Genomic DNA, 19,617 nt, shown 5'->3' on the forward strand with positions numbered 1-19,617 from the left:
CTTGATAGTGAAATTAGTGAATGTAATGAAATACTAATGATTATGTATTTATAGTAACTAGGATATAGCCCGTGCCTCCGGCACGATGGTGAAAAGAAGTATATTTAAAGAAATTATTATTAATAGAAGTTTGAATTGATTATAAAGAATTACTAAAATTGTAAAATAATTATGAAAATGAAAAATTTAGAGAAGAATTAGAGAGATATATAGTGTTAGGATACAACCCGTAGTTATGTCAAAGTAAAAAATGACTGTTTTATAAAAATGAAAACATACCATTTTCATACACCATTTTCACAGACCATGAACAACTCTCCATTCGAAATGAAAGACTGAATCTGAAACAAACACAAACAGATATAATCTAGAATCAACAGGAGAGCCAAAAATTACAAGAATTTTTCAAAGACATGTTCCTCTAGAAATAAATGTATCTCCTATAGTCTTCATTGTTATGTGTTCATCAATCAGTTCATGGTACAAAACTAAGAAAGTTCTTGTCGAATATTGAAATAGCAGAAAATTTAAATCTATCTGCTCAAGTATGAAGATGTTAAAGATATTGTCAAGAAAGTGAACCACATGTTTCCTCCATGTTTGTTACAATAGAAATTCCTCCTGCACAACACATGACATGTGAAAAAAAAAGTGAATCTTTGAACTCTTCAAAAAAATAAAGGGAAGCAAACATAACAACTTATGCACACAAATTTTAACGAAGTCAGTAACAGTCAACTAACCCCCTAAACAGTGCAGTATGTTAATCCCATTTTCCCTTTATGTGTGCAAAAGCCACACATAAAGGGAAAATGTCACACCCACACGGCAAATGTCACACCCACCAGTCCACCACTGTCTTTCTTCTTTCTAACACTTCAAACATCCAATAAGATTTTGCTTGATTAATAAATAATTAAAGAAACAGAAAAACTGAACTCTCTTTACTCCAACCTTATAGATACTCACTTTAGATTTCGATGAACCTAAGGATTCAATATTCTATTTGATAATCTCAGATGATTCAACAAAAGAAATTCAAAATGGAATAGACATAACAAATTAATATTTAAACAAATGAAATCATAACTTTGCAACATTAAATCCAAATAACCATGAATGCTCTAAAAACAACAAAACACACCATGAATATCGTAGATGGAGCACTTGGAACAGTTTTTTGTCGAGGGTGCAGGGAGTATCTGTTTCTGTACGTGTTTCAAATGGGAGTTCCGATAGACAACCATGGTAACAAACAACAAAAAATACAACATGGAAAAAAATAATGAGGTTACATTTCAAGTTTTGGAAAATAATCAAACAATAAATATAAATATAAGTATGAGAACAACTAATAATAGGAATCATAAAACTTAACTTTAATGAATTATATTAGAGAAAAAAAATGAAGGCATTTGCGTACAAGGAGAAGAAACGCCATACATGAGATGGTGGTACCTGTATTAGAAAAGAAGAAGAAAACATTAGTATGCTTTTAATTTGGAATAAGAGTGAAAGTAAAAGCAATTAATTGTCAATGAAGTAAATATGAAGACAATCATGAAAAGTAATTTCATAAATTTGTGTTATGTGTTTCACTAATAATAAGTCCATATAACCTGTTGATGATGAATCATCTTATTGATTGTACATAAAAAATTTGTGTTATGTGTTTTACTAATAAACTCTATGACATAAAATCTTGGTTGTAACAAGTAAGTCACATCAGACAAAATTCAATAATGATATATTAATTCCTTTACTTACAACTTATATTCATTTTTAGGTTTTTTTTTTTTTTTTTTTTGTTGAAAGATATTCATTTTTAGGTTGCAAATCAGTACAACATATTAATATGATATATTATAACTAATATTTCAGTCATATTTGTTGATTTAATTTTGTTGATCATTTTATTCAAACTCTTTACGTCCGTATCCTCTGTCATTTACTTTTGTTGTCTACGGGTCACCATTTGCCGGTCACCGACCATGACCATAGATTTATTTAGGGGGAGGGGGTGATGGGCATTTTGGCGAGTTGGTTAGCATTATGGGGGCTAAAAGGGAATTAACCCGATAAGTAAATCAACAAATGTGATATAAAATATACTTTTACTTGTAGCTTTTATTCATGTTTAAGTTGGAAACAAGTACAACATATATTTATATTAAACAAGAGGCAAATATCTAACTTCTGAAGTTAACGGGGTTAAAGAACGTTGTTGCGGAGCCCAATAATAGAAACCGATCTTATATCCTGGGAAGAGTGCATATCCACCTTTGACTAGACAATTTGCATTATTGGGTAACTTTGTATTGGTATTGCCCATTTTTTGGTCTTCTTAATATACTCCTCTGAGTTATTGATACGTCTGACGTTTTATAGTTAGCAGCTTGTACACCTACAAACAATCACACATTACATTACAACTACTATAGTCTTTAGATAAACCAACACGAATATAAACACGACTATATTACCTGCATCAATGAACAAGAGGAGCACAAGGAAGACAAAGAAAAGCTCAAACTTCATAGAATCATAGTCATGTCTGATTTAATTAACCTTGTAAGGGAAGGTTATGTTGGTGTTGATAGTGAAATTGGTGAATGTAATGAAATAATGATTATGTATTTATAGAAGTAGTAGGATTGCTTACTAAAGGATTTAATGACAAGTATTAGATGAATTAGAGATTTGTGAATGAGAGAATCCCAAAAATAGAATCCAAAATATCTTATACTTCATATTGTTTAGATTTAGTATTAACGAGGAAAACCAAATCTAGCTTAATATTTCTATAACCAAATTAGTGAGAGTTAGTAGTACATGTGGCAGCTTCAAAATAGAGTGATGAGCTTACCTCCTTAAAAAGTTCTATGGGCGCAACCCATATTGCTAGAGGCGCCCTCTTTCCACATAATTCAGCAAATAAAACACATAGATTTCCTTTTTGTAGCCATCAGATTCTCCTTCCTCACTCAATTCTCTTTCTCTCTGCACTAGACTAGAGATTTAACATTATATTTTTGGTTAATAGATCATTTTTTTGTGTGTGGAATTATTTTCAGCTCTCTTTTAAGTTTGAGATTCTTTAATTGTTCTATTGCCTCCTTTTTCTCTTTCTTTTTCTCCAAATTCCACTCGAAGGCCAAATATCTTTTTCAAGGTTGAAATCTCTCTTTGAGGGATTCAGGGCCGGCCCTACTAGTTTTGGGGCCTAAAGCGAACTGAAATTTGGGGGCCTTTTATATAGTAACTATAAAAGACTATTTTTTTGTCGTAACAAGTACGAAAAGCATACTAAAAAATAATAAATGTGAACTATATAGTTTATAAGAAGTGCACCAAATTCACATATAGAAATTGACTAAATAGGTTTAAACATTCTTCTTGCTTTTTGAAAAGCAAAATTACTAATTATGCGTCAAAAATATTAAGAAGTACATAACATGTATAATAGGCAAAGATCATACAAAAATATAATATAGTCACTACTAAGTCGATGATACAGTCTAGAAACCTGTATTAATCCTAAACTAATATTTTAGATTAACTCTCACAAAACAAAACTGATAAGAACAGAAAAAAGTGGAAGAGATAGAGAGAGAGCATAAGACACTAAAATTGAACAAACAAAGAAGATAAGAGAAAGAAAGAAGCTGAGAGAGAAGAGAGAACACAGTGAAAGAGTAAACGAGAGGCAAAGAGGAAGTAATTGAATATGATTAGGTTATTTTTGTTGAAAGGAATGTGATTAGGTTTGGTCTTTAGATTATTTTAGTTGAATAAAGTAAAATAAGAAAGTATGTATAGATCTAGGTGTTTCCTTTTTCAATTGTAATTAGCCAATTAGGTGTTTACCTAGTTAGGTAGGTCAGCAACTTTATCCGTGAAAAATTGTTTGGGTAAATAAGGTTTGGGTTCACCGGTCAATCTAAAAGCAATATCTCTTCTCTAAATCTTTTTTTCATGTGGGGGTGCCTTTAAGTAAAACGAGTGTTGGGGCCCTTTTCCAAATGGGGCCCAAAGCAGCTGCTTTGGCTGCTTTGGGCCTGGGCCGCCCCTGGAGGGATTTGACTGTTCCAAAACTAAGGATTGATTTAGATCAAAATGTAAGGTTTTTAAGTTCACCAAAACTAGAAGTCGATATTGGTCAAGTTTGTAAAAAAAAAAAAAACCAAAATCTTCCTCCAATCGCAAAACTAAGAATTCTTCTGTTAACTACACTCTCAACTTCAAGTTTTTTTTGCCATTACTCTCAACTTCAAGTTTTTTCGCCTGTGAAAACATATATTCAAATTGTTGAAACTTTTTTTTTTATCAATGTTTTGATAGTGAAAATCATGCAAAAGTGAGAAATTCTTACTTTTTTTTTTTGATGAACAAGAAATTCTTACTTTGATCTTAAATAATATCATATAGACGGAAGAATCACTCACTAAAAAAAAATATATAAACAACCCCATGAATTTCAGTTTAAGCTTCTCGTTCAATGGAAGTGGTTTTATTCTCGAAAGGAAAAAAACTTCATGAAGGTAACAGATCGGAGGTACTAGTTCGTCAGATTGCATTGTAGGTCAACACAAAACTACCAAAGAATTATATTACACATAATTTCATCTTTCAAAGAGTTTGAGTACATCATCTGTTACATCTTACTAACGGAAAATTTATCAAAATTCTCCTCAATTGTTGCTATGACTACACATTAGTTTTATATTTCAACAGTTTTAAGTATAACATTGATTTCGTCTTCCCGGTCGAAAACCTATCAAACTTCTCACAAATGTTCCTTCTGAGAAGAGAGAGATGAAAATTTAAAAAGCTGAAATTGAAAATGAGAGAGAAGAAATCGAGCTAATGAACGAGAAAGACAAAAACACATTAAGGTAACGAAAGTGGAATCTGAAGAAAAACATGAAGTGGCTGAAAATGAGAAATTTGGCTCCTAATGCTTAACCTTGGCAAGAATTTCTTTCTAAGAATACATAATTCCTTCCCATAAGAGTACCACAAAAGATTTGTAAAAATAAATGATTCCTATTAGATACTGAAAAAAAAATTTATACCGAAAGGCAAGGCATATTCACCACCGCTTTGGCTTCTTGGTTGAGTTCACTCGTTTCTTGTTTAAATATCTATATACTTCTTCGCCATCTTCATCTCGTCCTCTTCTTTTCCTTTGGCCTCCGCCCTCTTTGAGTTTCTGCAAAAACACCCAATTTTCTTTCAAATTAAGGGAAAGAAAAGACGTATAATAGATAGCTTCCTTGTACATATATAACTGACTCAGTGCCAACGTTAAAAGTTGTTGTTTTTCGTCAAAAAGTGATACACTACAAGTGATACTATTAGAAAAATAAGGTTGTGGAATTACTCTGAGAGAGATTCTTCTGGCTTCTTTAACATGGTCGAGTAAGACTAGTACTTCCTCTTCTTGAGCAGGAAACTCTGGAAGCTTCTTCTCTGAAATACATGTTAGACAAATATTTGAGCCCTTGAAAACAGAACACATGCTTGTCTTCCATTAATATAAAAAACATTAACGCCTTACCGATAAACATCTCTATCTTCATGTACCACTCCACATTGTATTCAGTTACAAGAGAAATTGCAACCCCTGATCTTCCTGCCCGAGCGGTTCTACCCACTCTATGAATGTAATCCTGTTCCAAAATTTATAATAGCAGAGGGGTGAGATTAGATTGAAATGAAACAAAAAGGGTACCTGGAAAATTAGAACCTAAATTTTTAAAGGAGTAGGAAGAAGAAAAAAGCATCATAAATGACGAGAAGTATTATGTAGGATTCATTGTCAACCGAAAGGAAAGCCGGATGTCTAATGTAAAAAATCTAATCCGGACCCAATCAATAATCAGAAGCTGGAAAATGCTAACCTTCGGGTTGGTAGGGATATCATAATTAATAACCACGTCGACAGAGGGAATATCAAGTCCTCGACTTGCAACATCAGTGCATACCAATATGTTACATTCTCCAGCCTTGAACAAGTTCAAGGCTCCAAGTCTCTTTGCCTATCCACCAAAGAAAAACACAAGAATCAAATACAACACGTTTTGCTTTTGTCCAAGAGATTTTTTTTTTTTTTGGCTTTTTAATTTTGCAGATATTAAATTATGCAATGAGGATAAGAAAGTACCTGGGTCATTTGGCCACTTAAAGGGATAGCCCTTAAACCAAGGTTCCGGAGAAGCAGAGCCAAAAGACGAGTTTCCTCGCATGTACGAGTAAAAACCATCGACGTACTTCCAGACATTTCGCTCAGAATATATACAAGGTAGCAATCCTGAGGGTAAACAATAAACATCATTTTGTCGTAATGCGCCAACCATGCTAACCTTCGTCTTAATAACATTAATCATAACCATTTGCAATCTAAAGATACTTTATGTGGAGTTGTTTTCACTATATCAAAATAATGCAGCAAAATCAATAGCTACAAAATTCCTTGGGAGAAGTTCGTATAAATACGAATCTGTTATCCGCGCACAGGTCATTCCAAGAGAAATTAATTTACACTAATTGCATAGAGATCTGTGATAGATAGTTGATGGAGACCATCCGGCAAATGGGCCTCTCGGCCAAGAAACATTGGAGCCCAATGGCTAAATTGCTATATTAATATAGTTTCCGTATTTTAGTATTATGAGTTTCTATAATTACGAGTCCTAGCAATCAAGGAAAGAGTCCATAAGTTATTATCTTCTTTTATTTTCTTCCCTATTTGAGTCTATCTAGAAAATAATAATCTCTATAAAAGAGAAGTATAGTCTGTCTATTGATTGATTGAATTGAATACCGAATAAAATCCTCCTTGATTACATTGTTCTTCTTATTATTATTTAGTTTAAGCTTGTTTAATTTAGTTATTTAGCAATGAGTTCTTTAGTTAAATCGCTTCCGCAACAATCTACATCAGCTGGTATCATGAGCCCGCAAAATCCTGATACAAAAAACGAGAAATTTTTTTCTCAACCCTTCACCACGACTTCATCTCTCCGCCATTCTTCATCCCTTCCAAAACCTCCGGATCCTGCGGAAGGACATAACGTTTTCAAATCAAGACTCACCATCAACAATAAGGTGTGTGATTTTATTATTGACAACGGTAGCGAAGGAAACATGATATCACTTCGTCTCGTCAAAGCACTCGGTCTTCCTACTTACGACCACCCTTGCCCGTATAAACTCGGTTGGATTTCTGACAAAAGCGATTTATTGGTTCACCAACAATGCATATTTACGTTCTCCGTCGGTTCTTACTACCGCGACTCTCTCTGTTGTGACGTTGTTGACATGGAGAACTGTCATCTCATCCTAGGACAACCATGGATTCTCGATGTTGATGCCGTATGTAGAAGTCGTAATAATACTTATGAGTTTGTTTGGCATACGAAACTTGTCATCCTTGTTCCGCTTGAAGAAAACCCGACATCGACTAGAGAAAAACATGAGGTAACTGCTCCACCAAAAATTTTTGAACCCGACATCAACAACAACATCATCAAATTTAAGAAGAGAAAGAAGAAAAATAACAAAGGTATTGTTCTTTCAAACCCTCCTTCTAATATTATTAGTGATAGTTGTGATATCATTATTGATGGAGATGTAGTAGTACCCGAGATACTTACCAGATTACCAGTTAAATCACTCACTCGTTTCAAAACCGTCTGCACACATTGGAATTCTATGGTTCAAAAAGATAGAAACTTTATTGATTTCCCTCTTCCTCCCAACGTGAAGATGAAAAAGAACAGATTCAAATTCAAGAAGAAAAACAACAGATCTGGTCATGTTTTTCCAAACCCTCTTATTCAAGAAGATTTAGTAGTACATGAGATACTAAGCAGATTACCTGCGAAATCACTTTTTCGTTTCAAATCCATTTGTAAACAATGGGATTGTATAATTGGAAAAGATCAAAACTTTATTGATTTACACCTTACCCGATCAACGTCAAGAAACCATAGTCTTCTTATCCTCACTCCTCCACCAAAAGAAAAGAATTCAAGTTGTAAGGAGATGATGTTCTTGACAGGTAACATGATTGAAGGTTGTATAGAAGAAGGAAGAACAACTAGGAGTTTGGTTCAGTTTAACGGCACAAAAAACCCAATGACATTATGTTATAATATATTAACAAACTCCATTAATGGTTTGATTTGTTCTATTGACATATTGGCTCCTGACATCACTCCTTATTTGTGTAATCTAAGTACTCGAGAAGTATCACCCTTGGTAAAATCAACTCTACTGAAGGAAGAGATGGAAAAGTATGGCGACGATGTTGATATAGCAAGTTGGAACTATCAATTTGGATTTGATCCTGCTTCCAATAAATACATCTTGGTATTTTTTCCGATTATGTATGATACTTCTGTGGGGAACTTATATAATTTTTGTGAAGTCTTGACAGTTATACCTAAACGATCTCCCGGATTTCTTTTCATACTCACAAACATATACAAACCATTGAAACTAAGTCCTGTAGAGATGTGGGAAGATCTTATACAAGATGGAGGAGTTGATTTTACTGATACTTATGTTTTTTGGAATAAACATGAAGAGGCTCCTGGGAATTACTATTTTGATGGAAGATATGATATAGTTAGGTTTATTAAAACAATACAACAACCTGGTCTTCTTGCTCCTCTTATAATTGGACCTTATGTTTGTGGGCATGGTGATGAATTCAAGACTGTCTTTGAGACAATTTTGACGATGAACAATGATTCGTTTGTAGTATTTCACAATTGCAAAATAATTGAGAAGTTAGAAGACGACAATCACCTGTATCGTACATTGTTCCTACGAAGTTTTTCTATTCCTCGATTGTTTTCATCCAAGGAAGAAGTCCATACGGCATTAGTTATTGACACATTAATTCTTTCGACAAGAAACAAGGTTGACTACGTATTGCATGGGGACACAAGATTCATTGATTTTTTTCCCACAAAGAAAAATGTTGTCTTTATGGTATCTTTAATCAAACTAAAAGATGAAAAAAAATTATTCAAGAAGGATATGGTATTTTCACTGATTTTGTTCAAAGATGATGGGAGATGGTATTTTCAAGTTGTTATTAAACGTTCCAAGTTCATATACGTACATGATGGGAGTACGACATTAAATATTTTTCCAAGAACGAAGACGGTAATAATTGTGGTGTCTTTCATCAAATTAAAAGATGATGGGCGATGTCGCAATTTATTGGACTTTTATGCACCATTACTGTTTTTTCGAGTTTCTTGGCATCATAGGATTCAAATTTTATTTGGTGATATGGTCCTTATTTGTCTTCAACGAATTTTCAGCACATGTCGCGCAAAGTGGGAAATCAGGATTGCCTTGGTGAAGTCATTGTATATGGTACCGCCGCATCTTCCTCCGGAATTCAATATTTCGTCCACGTTCAACATCTCCGACATCTTTCCTTATCACCCGGATGATCCTATTTATGACAACTCGGGGACGAGTTCTGCCTCGGTGGGGGAGTATGATGGAGACCATCCGGCAAATGGGCCTCTCGGCCAAGAAACATTGGAGCCCAATGGCTAAATTGCTATATTAATATAGTTTCCGTATTTTAGTATTATGAGTTTCTATAATTACGAGTCCTAGCAATCAAGGAAAGAGTCCATAAGTTATTATCTTCTTTTATTTTCTTCCCTATTTGAGTCTATCTAGAAAATAATAATCTCTATAAAAGAGAAGTATAGTCTGTCTATTGATTGATTGAATTGAATACCGAATAAAATCCTCCTTGATTACATTGTTCTTCTTATTATTATTTAGTTTAAGCTTGTTTAATTTAGTTATTTAGCAATGAGTTCTTTAGTTAAATCGCTTCCGCAACAATCTACATCAATAGTGGACCTAAATTTTCATTATCACACTTCCAGTAGGTCACATGTATGTCAATACTCAAGTGCAACGGGATAAAGTAAAAGAGAATACCTTGTACTTTTCAAAAGTTGATCGATATTGTTGCTTGAGTGTATCAACAGTTGAATATTTAGAATCCGACTCAATCTGAACGGATCAGAAACTGATTAGTAAAGTATAACCAAAAAAAACAAAGGCTTGTTTGTGGTAGGTACGTCACATATTCTCATACAAGCTTCCAAAATTTGATAAAAAAATGCATGAATGAGAGTATTATTCAACTTGTACCTTCACAGGACTCCTCAAACATGCTCGTTGTAGCTTGCGAACCTGGTCAATCGTAAAGCTTACTCGGTCAGACTATTATGCTTCTCTCACAAGTCAAAACAACATTTCATGGGCAAAACTAACCTCAAAAATCAACATACATCAGAAATTGACTAATTTACTAGGACAATATTCACAAACTTTGGCGAATCCCAGCATCTACTGATGTTAGAATTGTACTATTTCTGATTCAAATCGTACCAGTTTTGACTGAAATCGTACTTCAAATTTGTTTTGACCGACCCTGAATCATAAGATTCAACTAAATATATACTAAAAGTGACCAAATTTAATGTACATAATATATTTATATAAATATATCATATATGCAAGGAATGAAACTTCGGTTTTGGTGGAAATTTCGGTCGGTCCAAAAGTGGAAACGTTTTGGTCTGTGTGTAAGTTTTACAATCTACAGAAACGGTAAAATATACTCCAATTGAATTATTTGATGAAAATAAGAGTAGATGATGCAAGGGGCTATATTCACATAAGAAATTGTTTAGGTGTTAAAGTAAAAATACGATTTCAAGAACATATCATGTTCTTTAAGGAGCCCCTCCAAATAGTTTCTGGCACCCCTTCAAGATATTAGAATTTGGAACAGTGAAGGAACGGGTGCCAGATAACTTTTGAGGGGTGCTTTTAACTTTATAACTTTTACAAACCCAATACCAAAATCATTTTTTTCATCAGTCGCGCCTCTCTCGCCTTCTTCTACAAAACCCTAATCTCTTTCTTTTCTTCTTCTTCACCCTAAACCCACCCATAATCTAAAACCTGAAGCTATGAAGAAGAAATCAAGAAGATTTGAGGAAGAAATCAAGAAGAAAACAATGAAGAAAGCGGAATTTCATGAGATTTCGGGCGAAATCTTACACGAAAAGTTTGCAAGTGTGTTTTTTTTTTCATGTTCTGAAAAACCCAAAAATTTCGATCATTTCGACCAGAATTTTTCGACATTTGATTCCTTGCTTTTAACACCAAGGTAATGAAGTATAGCACAAAACCAAAGTAAAAGTTGATGAAAATTAAATCTACCTTTTTGGTCATAGTAGCTGAGAACAAATATGTCTTGCGCTCCCGGGGAATGGCCTTCAAGATATCATCAAGTGGTTTCTCGAAGTCTTCATTTAATAACCTATCAGCCTCATCCAAGACCTGTTAACCATATAAAAGAATGAAATTGTTATGTACAACTAAGTGTCCACAAATCCACGTATGAGACATGCATTATTATATTGGAAGAAAAAAAATATGACTAACGCATAATGTATTCTCTATATATGCATATTTTGGTACTAATAGAAGCTTAAAGGGAACAGGAAAAGGGAAAAGGAACAGCAACTACTTGGGTTATTGATTGTCAATAATAAATACGTGTATGAGCAAAATGTGCTTGCTATATCACTGATTCAAGTTACCAAAAGTTAGTCCTTTCTCATCTCAAACTTACAGAGCTAATCAGTCAAATAAGATTCATGTCCACATAAGTGGTCCCTATAAGTCCAAAGACAGTTTTGCTAAAACATGGAAACCAGTGGAGGTATTGTCTCATTGGCATTTGATACCGATATTAGGTATCAGATACATGAATAAAAAACGATCAGCACAGGAATACAACTATATAATCAACATTATTTATTTGTTTAAGACTAACGACGTAACGTTTTTATTAGTCATCGTCTTACACAGGAAAGACATTGTCCAGATTTTTTCTGGTCCTCGCACGAGACTGTGTGCAAGTTCCCCACAAGATGTACCAACTACCAAAGAGTGGGATGTTCACTCAGTGTTTTGCGAAAAAGGTTTTCCGCCTCAAGGCAGTTTGCTCTGAAAAGGCAAGATTTCACCTTATGCCTCAAGGTGTAGAAGGCGTACATCGATTTTGAGAAGAAAATCTACAACGTAATAAATGTGTCATAAAAGAGCGATAATGATTGAGTTTTTACTAACATCAAAATGACGATTCCACAAACTGAAATTTTCTTTCAATCTATTCAACTATAAATGTTTAAACCACACAAAGAAAACGAAGAAGGATCATCGTACAAAAAAAACTAAATGTGTCATGTTAAGAGTGTGTACCAAGTATTGCAGTGTGCGAAGACTAAATCCCTTTGTATTAGTAAGATGATCCACAAGGCGGCCAGGTGTACCCACCTATTAAGAATAAATGAGTTGTTGGTTGAGAGATCATAAGAAGATGCATTATATTTGTGCCATATCTCAGTTTTAGTCTCACATTTAATTTGAGGAAATCAAAACTTGTATAACAGAATAGTTATGCATGCATAAAACTCACAACAATATGGGGCCTCTTCGCGAGGGCAATTGCTTGCTGCATCATATCTACCCCTCCAACAACCTGCAAGATGTGGTATCATTACTATCATAATGTAACCTCTTATTCAAGGAATCATGGACATGTATATCAGTTTTTTATGTTCTAACTTATCTTAGGTTTACTAGTGCCCTTTCGACTACATCACTTGACTGACTTGTCATTTATCAATATATATATAGATACTTCTACAGACAGTTATCTCATACATACATGGATGCAAGTGAAGAATCATATGCAGATAAAATCATCAATCCTATATAATAAAAAAACGGTTACTTGCTAAAAGATCCAAAGCAACCTCTGACAGGGAAAGAATTTCATATCATGGCTTAGGAGAAGGATATAACAACATCACTCGGATAATGTTGCATGTTACTACTACAAGAATGAAAAATAATTTTCACATGCCAGATATAGGAATATATAACTCAATCTAGTTTGACAACAATATATAGAAACTCTCACCACTGCACATTTGACCCCAACACCAGATCCCAAAGCTTCAAACTGATCGGCAATCTGGATGGCGAGCTCACTAGAAAAAGAATAAAAAGTAAAAAAAAAAAAAAGAATGTGTGAAATATTAATACATTAAAAAAAAAAATACTCCGATTAAATATAGAAGACTTCACACCGTGTAGGGGACAGCACACAAGCGAAGAAAGCTTTAGGGGTGTGTAAGAGAGCATTAAGAATGGGAAGAGCAAAGGCTCCAGTTTTACCAGAACCAGTTTGTGCAAGCCCAATCAAATCCTTTCCTGAAAATTTTGGGGTTTTCATTGAAAAGGGGCATCAATCAGATTGTTAACTAATGCAATATAGTAGTAGATGAAGTTTGGGGTGTGTATAAGAAAGAAAGAAAGAAAGAAACCTTCAAGAGCATGAGGAATGGCATCAGATTGAATTTTAGAAGGATTTTTCCATCCCAAGTTGTCACATGCCTCCACTAATTCCTCGCATATTCCCAATTCTTTGAACGTCTTCACTCCTTTACCATCTACTATATTTGATTCCATTGGTATTGCTGAATGCTGAACCTAGCTAGCTAGTAATCAACCAAAACATAAAGGAAAACGAGGATATGAGAAGAAGTAGAACTCTGGAAGATGATTATTATTTCAACAAAAAAAATAGAAGATGATTATTAGAATGAAAAATACCTAGAAATGCAGCAAATTGAAGAAGAAGAAGACCACTTCCTCTGTTTCTCTCAACTGTTTTAATCGATTAGGGCGAAGGGAAGACAGACAGAAACTACTGTTTGTTTTAAATAGGGTTATTTCCCAAATGGCCCCCAACTTTGTGACCAGCTTCCTCCCTCGCCCCCTACTTTAGCAATAATTTCCGTATGGCCCCCTTTTTCCGTTATCTTTAACATTCCGTTACTCTCTCTCCTCCATCTTATTTTCTCTCTCTGCGACATCATTTCAGCACGCCACATCATCGTCTTGGAAGGAGAAAAGGGAGAAGGTGGATCAATACTTTTATGAATCTGATAAACCCCATATCTTGGTTACAAATATTGATCTTGGAAGGAGAAAAGGGAACTTGTACTATATGATCCCAAAAGTAAACCTAGTATGTGTTTCTTTTCATAATAGACATGTACATAAATGCGCTAGCTCAGCTCACACAATCACTCATGTGCTCTTCACCTTCAACGAATCGACGTATTTGTATGACGTGCTCAGACGTTAGGTACGTAATCGTAATGGCACATGGACCATTATTGGTTTTACACTTTTACTAATTTAACTCAAAACCTCAACGAAGTGCCTCCCCGACAATCATGTAGATTAACCAAACAATTACCTTAGAGCAAACATTCAAGACTCTTCATTTGGGTAGTTTTTGCCTCGAAACAAAACAGGGCAAATCATTTTAAAAAAATGTGCATGTAGAAAGTATTTAAAAGTACCTTGGCAATCATTTGTAAAGACTTGACGTAGAGCTCGTTCATTGGTTCCTAAAAGGAGAAACAATATAAATAAGCCTCTCTAGAGTACACTCGATGATCGTATAAAAAACAGAGACACACTCAAACACATAGAGAGCTTTAATTAAAAATTATACCTCTTCGACGGCTTACTCAAAGTACTGAGTTGCCTTATCAAAATGGACCTTAGCTATGCCATTCTCACGAGTGAAGAACGCCTTCAACCTACAGACGTTCCCCAAGCCACCAAGAAGCAAAGTGCTTTTCCGTATCAATTAATTCAGCCACCTTCAAATTTCAAAATAGAACCGATGGGAAAACAAACGGAAAGAAAATATTTAACTCGTATTAGTTTGCACAGTTTCCCTAAACAACCAATTCTTAAGAAATATGATAGTACTCCTATATATCAACAGATATGGTCTTTGAGTCGGCAATACTCGAGAACTTTGATAACTCGAGAAGAGCTCCAACCCACTTTATGAGGCTCTATGAGGAACAAATTTGTCAAATGTTTAAGAAAACAAAACTATTGATTCAAAAAGTACGATTACTAAAGAAAAATAACAGTGCAAATTCTAGCAAAATTTAGTGACCTACATTTTACGCTTCGTAATTACGTATATGACAACACTTGTGGGACACATATTAATGACAATAAATTTGTGTTTGGTGACCCGCTCGCTAGAGTTTGACGATCATATTCACCGCATGTACACCGAAAACTATAATTCGACACCTATGTCATTAGACTCGTTTTTTTCAAGTGACTCCGTTGTTATTTGGGCATTTTAACATGTATCATACATAAGTCAACAGTTGGTAGCCCAAGTGGTTCCAAGTTGTTGACATAATCTCCAGAAAATCCTGGAGGTCTAGGCTTTAGGTCATAGTTGGGCTAAAGCCTAGTTTGTACCAGGTTTTAGGCCATAGTTTAGTTGGGCTCAAGGGGGGTCTTGTTAGAGTTTGAATGGGCGGTTATCGAGCTTATCACATCTTTGATGTATCAACGGCAAATGTAATGACTATCGTTGATTGTTGTCAATTTCCAAAAAAGAAAAAAAAAACATGTATCACAAATAAATAGTTTCTACCTTTATCAAATTAAAATTTAATCATAAATTCTATCAACTTTTAACAAATTAAATCGGCTCCCGTGGTGACAAAGGTTATAAATTTCTAACTTATAAAATGTATATACACGCAAAACACCTATGGCCCCCATAACTCGTGGTAGATTTTTTTTCTTTGTGATTATTATTACTACGACGCCATTTTATCATGTTATTTCTTTATCGAATTCCATATATGTGTTTATAAACATGAATGATTATTAATCGAGTCCTTCTACCAAATTTTTTTATGGATCCATAAGAAATTTTAATTATTTTTTATTGAGTTAAAATTCACATTTATACCATGATCATACTGATTCCAAGATTTTCAACTTAAAAGTAAAAAAAATTAATGTTCTATCATGAGATACATGGTAGGAAATCCTTCTTAAATTTCAACAAACCATAAAATAGTAAAATATTCTTAAATTGGTATATATTTTTATTTTATGTTAAACTATAACATCTTTGTGATTTTAGTTTAAGTTAGGAATCTTTTAATCCAAAATAATTGGAAATAAATAAGTGAGAAAAAAATTCTTAGAATCTCTTTGTTGACTTTTAGCTCACAAGAGTTAAGATACAAGCATATATATTAGATCTCATTGGCAAGAAGAAGATAGTCAAACTAAATCTCAATTGACTAGTTTGACCTTACCAAACTCGTTGACCGAGTCATATCCGGTTTATATATAAACTCCTCCCCAAACGTCAGTTTGACTTGAGTTGAAATTTGGGGAAGAAGAAGAAGAAGAAAAAGGTTCGAAAGATCAGAGATGGTCCGGAAACGGTTTGACAATACCTAACCCTAATTTTCTCTCTCTCTAGTCTTTCCGGAATCCTTTCTTTCTTTCTCTCTATATTCTTATGTCAATTGTTGTTAAAAACCCTAATTTTCTATATTTGTTATTTCTTCGTAGTGAAGAATTTCTGTAATTGTTGTTAAAAACCCTAATTTATGAGATTTTAGTGAGAGAAAGAAAGAGAGTAAAAGATGACGAGAACTATTGACGGAGATCAAAGAGTTATGGCAACTGCACAACAAATTGTGAAAAGTTTAGGGACTTCAAAGAATGATAAGAAAGATATGATTTTGATTTTATCGAATTTTGATAATCGTCTCTCAACAATTACCGATTTGCTATCTAATGATACTACTAGTAGTAGAACTGAAATTGATGAACGATTTGAAGTAGCGGAACGGATTGTTCTTCGTTGGGATTCGAATTCTGATAATCCTCGTAATCATCAGTATTTGAAATGGGAGGAATCGCCTGATGAAGCGGCTGAATATCTCTCAGCTGTTGATGAAATCCTCAGAGTAATGGAGGAATTAACATTATCATCATCTTCATCATTTGGAGAAATCATGGAACGTGCTGAAAGCGTTTTGCAGTTAGCTATGTCGAAATTGGAGGATGAGTTTCGCTTAATCTTGATCAGGAATACTGTACCTCTTGATGCTAGTCGTCTTTATGGATCAATTCGAAGAGGTTCGCTTTCTTTTGCTTCGAACGATGGAGAAATTGAGGAATTGGAAGGATCTGTTGTTGTAGATGATCATGGAAGTGGTAGGAGTGTTACTGAGGAGAAAGTAGGAGGAGGAGGTAGTTTTACTAGTGAACAGAGTGTTGATTTGGTTCATCCTTATGCTGTATCTGATTTGAAAGAGATAGCAGAGAGGATGATTAGATCAGGTTATGAAAAAGAGTCTTGTCAAGTTTATTCCAGTGTTCGTCGAGATGTTTTGAATGAGTTTTTGTCGATTCTAGGGTTTGAGAAGATGAGTATCGATGAAGTACAGAAGATTGAGTGGAAGTCTTTGGATGAGAAAATGAAGAAGTGGAGTCAAGGGATTAAGATTGTAACTAGGGTTCTTCTATCTGGTGAAAAGCGATTATGTGATCAAATTTTCGAAGATTCGGATCTGATTAAAGAAGTATGCTTCGTTGAGACTGCAAAAGGGTGTATCATGCAATTGCTAACTTTCGGGGAAGCTGTTACTATCACTAAACGATCTTCGGAAAAACTTTTCCGATTACTCGATATGTATGATGCCCTAACTGAAGTTTTACCTGAATTGCGAGAACTTTTTTCAAATGAAACAGGTAAAACTGTATACATGGAAGCTCGTGAAATTCTTCAAGGGTTGGCGAAAGCAGCTAAAGGAACTTTCATGGAGTTTGAGAATGCAGTTAAGAAGGAGTCTTCGAAGAAACCAACTCATGGTGGTGAGATTCATCCATTAACTCGTTATGTTATGAATTATACTAAGTTGCTAGTAGATTATAGCGATACATTGAATATACTCTTAGAATCCAATAGAAATGATATAGAAGGTGATAATGATAACTTGGATATAGAAAATCTCTCTCGACTAGGTAGGCGTTTACAGAATCTGATTTCAGTTTTAGAATCGAACTTGGAAGAGAAATCGAAACTATATTATGATGGGGCATTACAATGTATCTTCTTGATGAATAATATCTATTATGTAGTTCAGAAAGTGAAAGATTCTGAACTTGGAAATCTCTTGGGAGATAATTGGGTTCGTAAACGACGTGGTAAGGTTCGCCAATATGCCACTGGTTATCTGAGAGCTGCTTGGGGTAAAGTCTTATACTTTTTGAAAGATGAAGGAATTGTAGGTAGTGGTAGCTCAAGTAATGTTTCGAAAGTAGTTCTAAAGGAAAGATTCAAGAGTTTTAATGCTGGGTTCGAAGATATATATAGAAACCAAACTGGATGGAAAGTCACAGATCCTCAATTACGTGAAGAACTTCGCATATCCATATCGGAGAAAGTTCTCCCAGCTTATCGTTCTTTCGTGGGGAGGTTTGGTAATCATCTGGAAAGTGGAAGAAACGCCGGAAAATACATGAAGTACACACCGGATGATTTAGAGAACTGTTTGGTGAATTTATTCGAAGGTATACCCGGAGTTCTGCATACTCATAAAAGATGATCGATTACATGCAAGGATGGGATTTATTTGGTAAATCTCTCATACATACTGTTACTTGTTTCGAAAGTTATTTAAGTCGACTGATGAGTTCTGGATTGATATTTAGTTTTATTTCCGTTTTTATGTTGTTGCTATAATAACATAATATCATGATACTAAACAATGGTTACTCATCAATATACTTTGAATAATACTAATGTACAGGCTTTATACATTATTCGTGTTTGTAGTTTCATCGGGAAGATGTTGGTCTTATGAATCAGCGTATTGCGTTCAGAGACGCTTTCGGCCGATATTTCATGTCAAAACCTTGGAGCAAAATCTCATGTTAGATAAGTAGCATGAGACATAAATTTGCTTTCGGCCGATATTTTAACGTCAAACCCTAGGAGCAAAATCTCATCTTAGATAGTAGCATGAGACATAAATTTGTATGGACTTTCTTTTGCCTTTTCAGTTTAGGTGTTCGGCTTTACAGGTACAGAAGATATGATGCCAATTGAGGAGGTAGAACAAATAAGAATGCAAGGCAACTTTACAACATCCCTAAAACATTTTACTCTCCCATGGCCTACTCTTGGGAGAGCCTTCAATGCTATTAGTGCCATGGTGGGCGAGGGAATTCCTTTCTTACTGGAAAACTTAATAACTAGTTAATGGTAAAATGGTTGAGAAAGGTCAAGTAGGGAGCCATTCGTGTGGTACCATTTTCATTTCTTGTCGCCTCAGCGTGTGGGTGACTTCTCGGTCATTTGTGCTGCTACGTCGACTCCCAATATGAACTCCTACTTGGCCAATCAACTCCCAATATGACACCTACTTGGCCAATCTCCACCTTTCTCATCTTCTAGCACCAAATGAATGTCGTAAGCCAAATGGATCTTTAGTGAAAAGCTTGATGTTTTTTTGTGAACAAGCTTTTATAAGTAGTGGTGAATTTGAGTTTGATGTTTTTAGGGAAAACCTTGGAGCAAAATTAAAACCGTGAAGTCAGGAGTGAGCAATGATCGGTTGT

The 19,617-nt window shown here is 34.6% G+C and overlaps 2 protein-coding genes across 2 annotated transcripts; one reads left to right on the forward strand and one right to left on the reverse strand.

Moving 5' to 3' along the window:
• Window positions 1–4,929: 4,929 nt before the first annotated feature.
• Window positions 4,930–13,826, reverse strand: LOC147562858 (DEAD-box ATP-dependent RNA helicase 10-like). The gene is made up of 14 exons (XM_086673709.1): window positions 13,747–13,826; window positions 13,458–13,631; window positions 13,221–13,344; window positions 13,052–13,121; window positions 12,545–12,607; window positions 12,328–12,402; window positions 11,281–11,400; window positions 10,201–10,242; window positions 9,985–10,059; window positions 6,167–6,313; window positions 5,904–6,041; window positions 5,561–5,672; window positions 5,384–5,472; window positions 4,930–5,212 (listed from the first exon to the last, which is right to left on the reverse strand). Exons 2-14 carry the CDS (start codon window positions 13,600–13,602, stop codon window positions 5,093–5,095), a joined length of 1,320 nt encoding a protein of 439 aa, XP_086529835.1. The 5' UTR covers window positions 13,603–13,631; window positions 13,747–13,826; the 3' UTR covers window positions 4,930–5,092.
• A 2,535-nt stretch (window positions 13,827–16,361) lies between these two features.
• Window positions 16,362–18,816, forward strand: LOC147562859 (exocyst complex component EXO70B1-like). The gene has a single exon (XM_086673698.1). The coding sequence runs from the start codon at window positions 16,632–16,634 to the stop codon at window positions 18,600–18,602; it is 1,971 nt and encodes a 656-aa protein (XP_086529824.1). The 5' UTR covers window positions 16,362–16,631; the 3' UTR covers window positions 18,603–18,816.
• The last annotated feature ends 801 nt before the right edge of the window (window positions 18,817–19,617 follow it).

This window comes from Eschscholzia californica, unplaced genomic scaffold, assembly GCF_041429995.1.
Source record: "Eschscholzia californica isolate CP2 unplaced genomic scaffold, dmEscCali1.0.p SCAF_1, whole genome shotgun sequence".
Lineage (NCBI taxonomy): Eukaryota > Viridiplantae > Streptophyta > Magnoliopsida > Ranunculales > Papaveraceae > Eschscholzia > Eschscholzia californica.

Bases quoted from the DNA above. Each gene is read 5' to 3' on its own strand.
- LOC147562859 (XM_086673698.1), top strand. From the start codon at position 16,632: ATGACGAGAACTATTGACGGAGATCAAAGAGTTATGGCAACTGCACAA.
- LOC147562858 (XM_086673709.1), bottom strand. From the start codon at position 13,602: ATGGAATCAAATATAGTAGATGGTAAAGGAGTGAAGACGTTCAAAGAA. The intron at 5,473-5,560 runs GTAAGGCGTTAA...CATGTATTTCAG, and splicing joins GAAGATAGAGATGTTTATCG to AGAAGAAGCTTCCAGAGTTT. The intron at 5,213-5,383 runs GTAATTCCACAA...GTGTTTTTGCAG, and splicing joins CCAGAAGAATCTCTCTCAGA to AAACTCAAAGAGGGCGGAGG.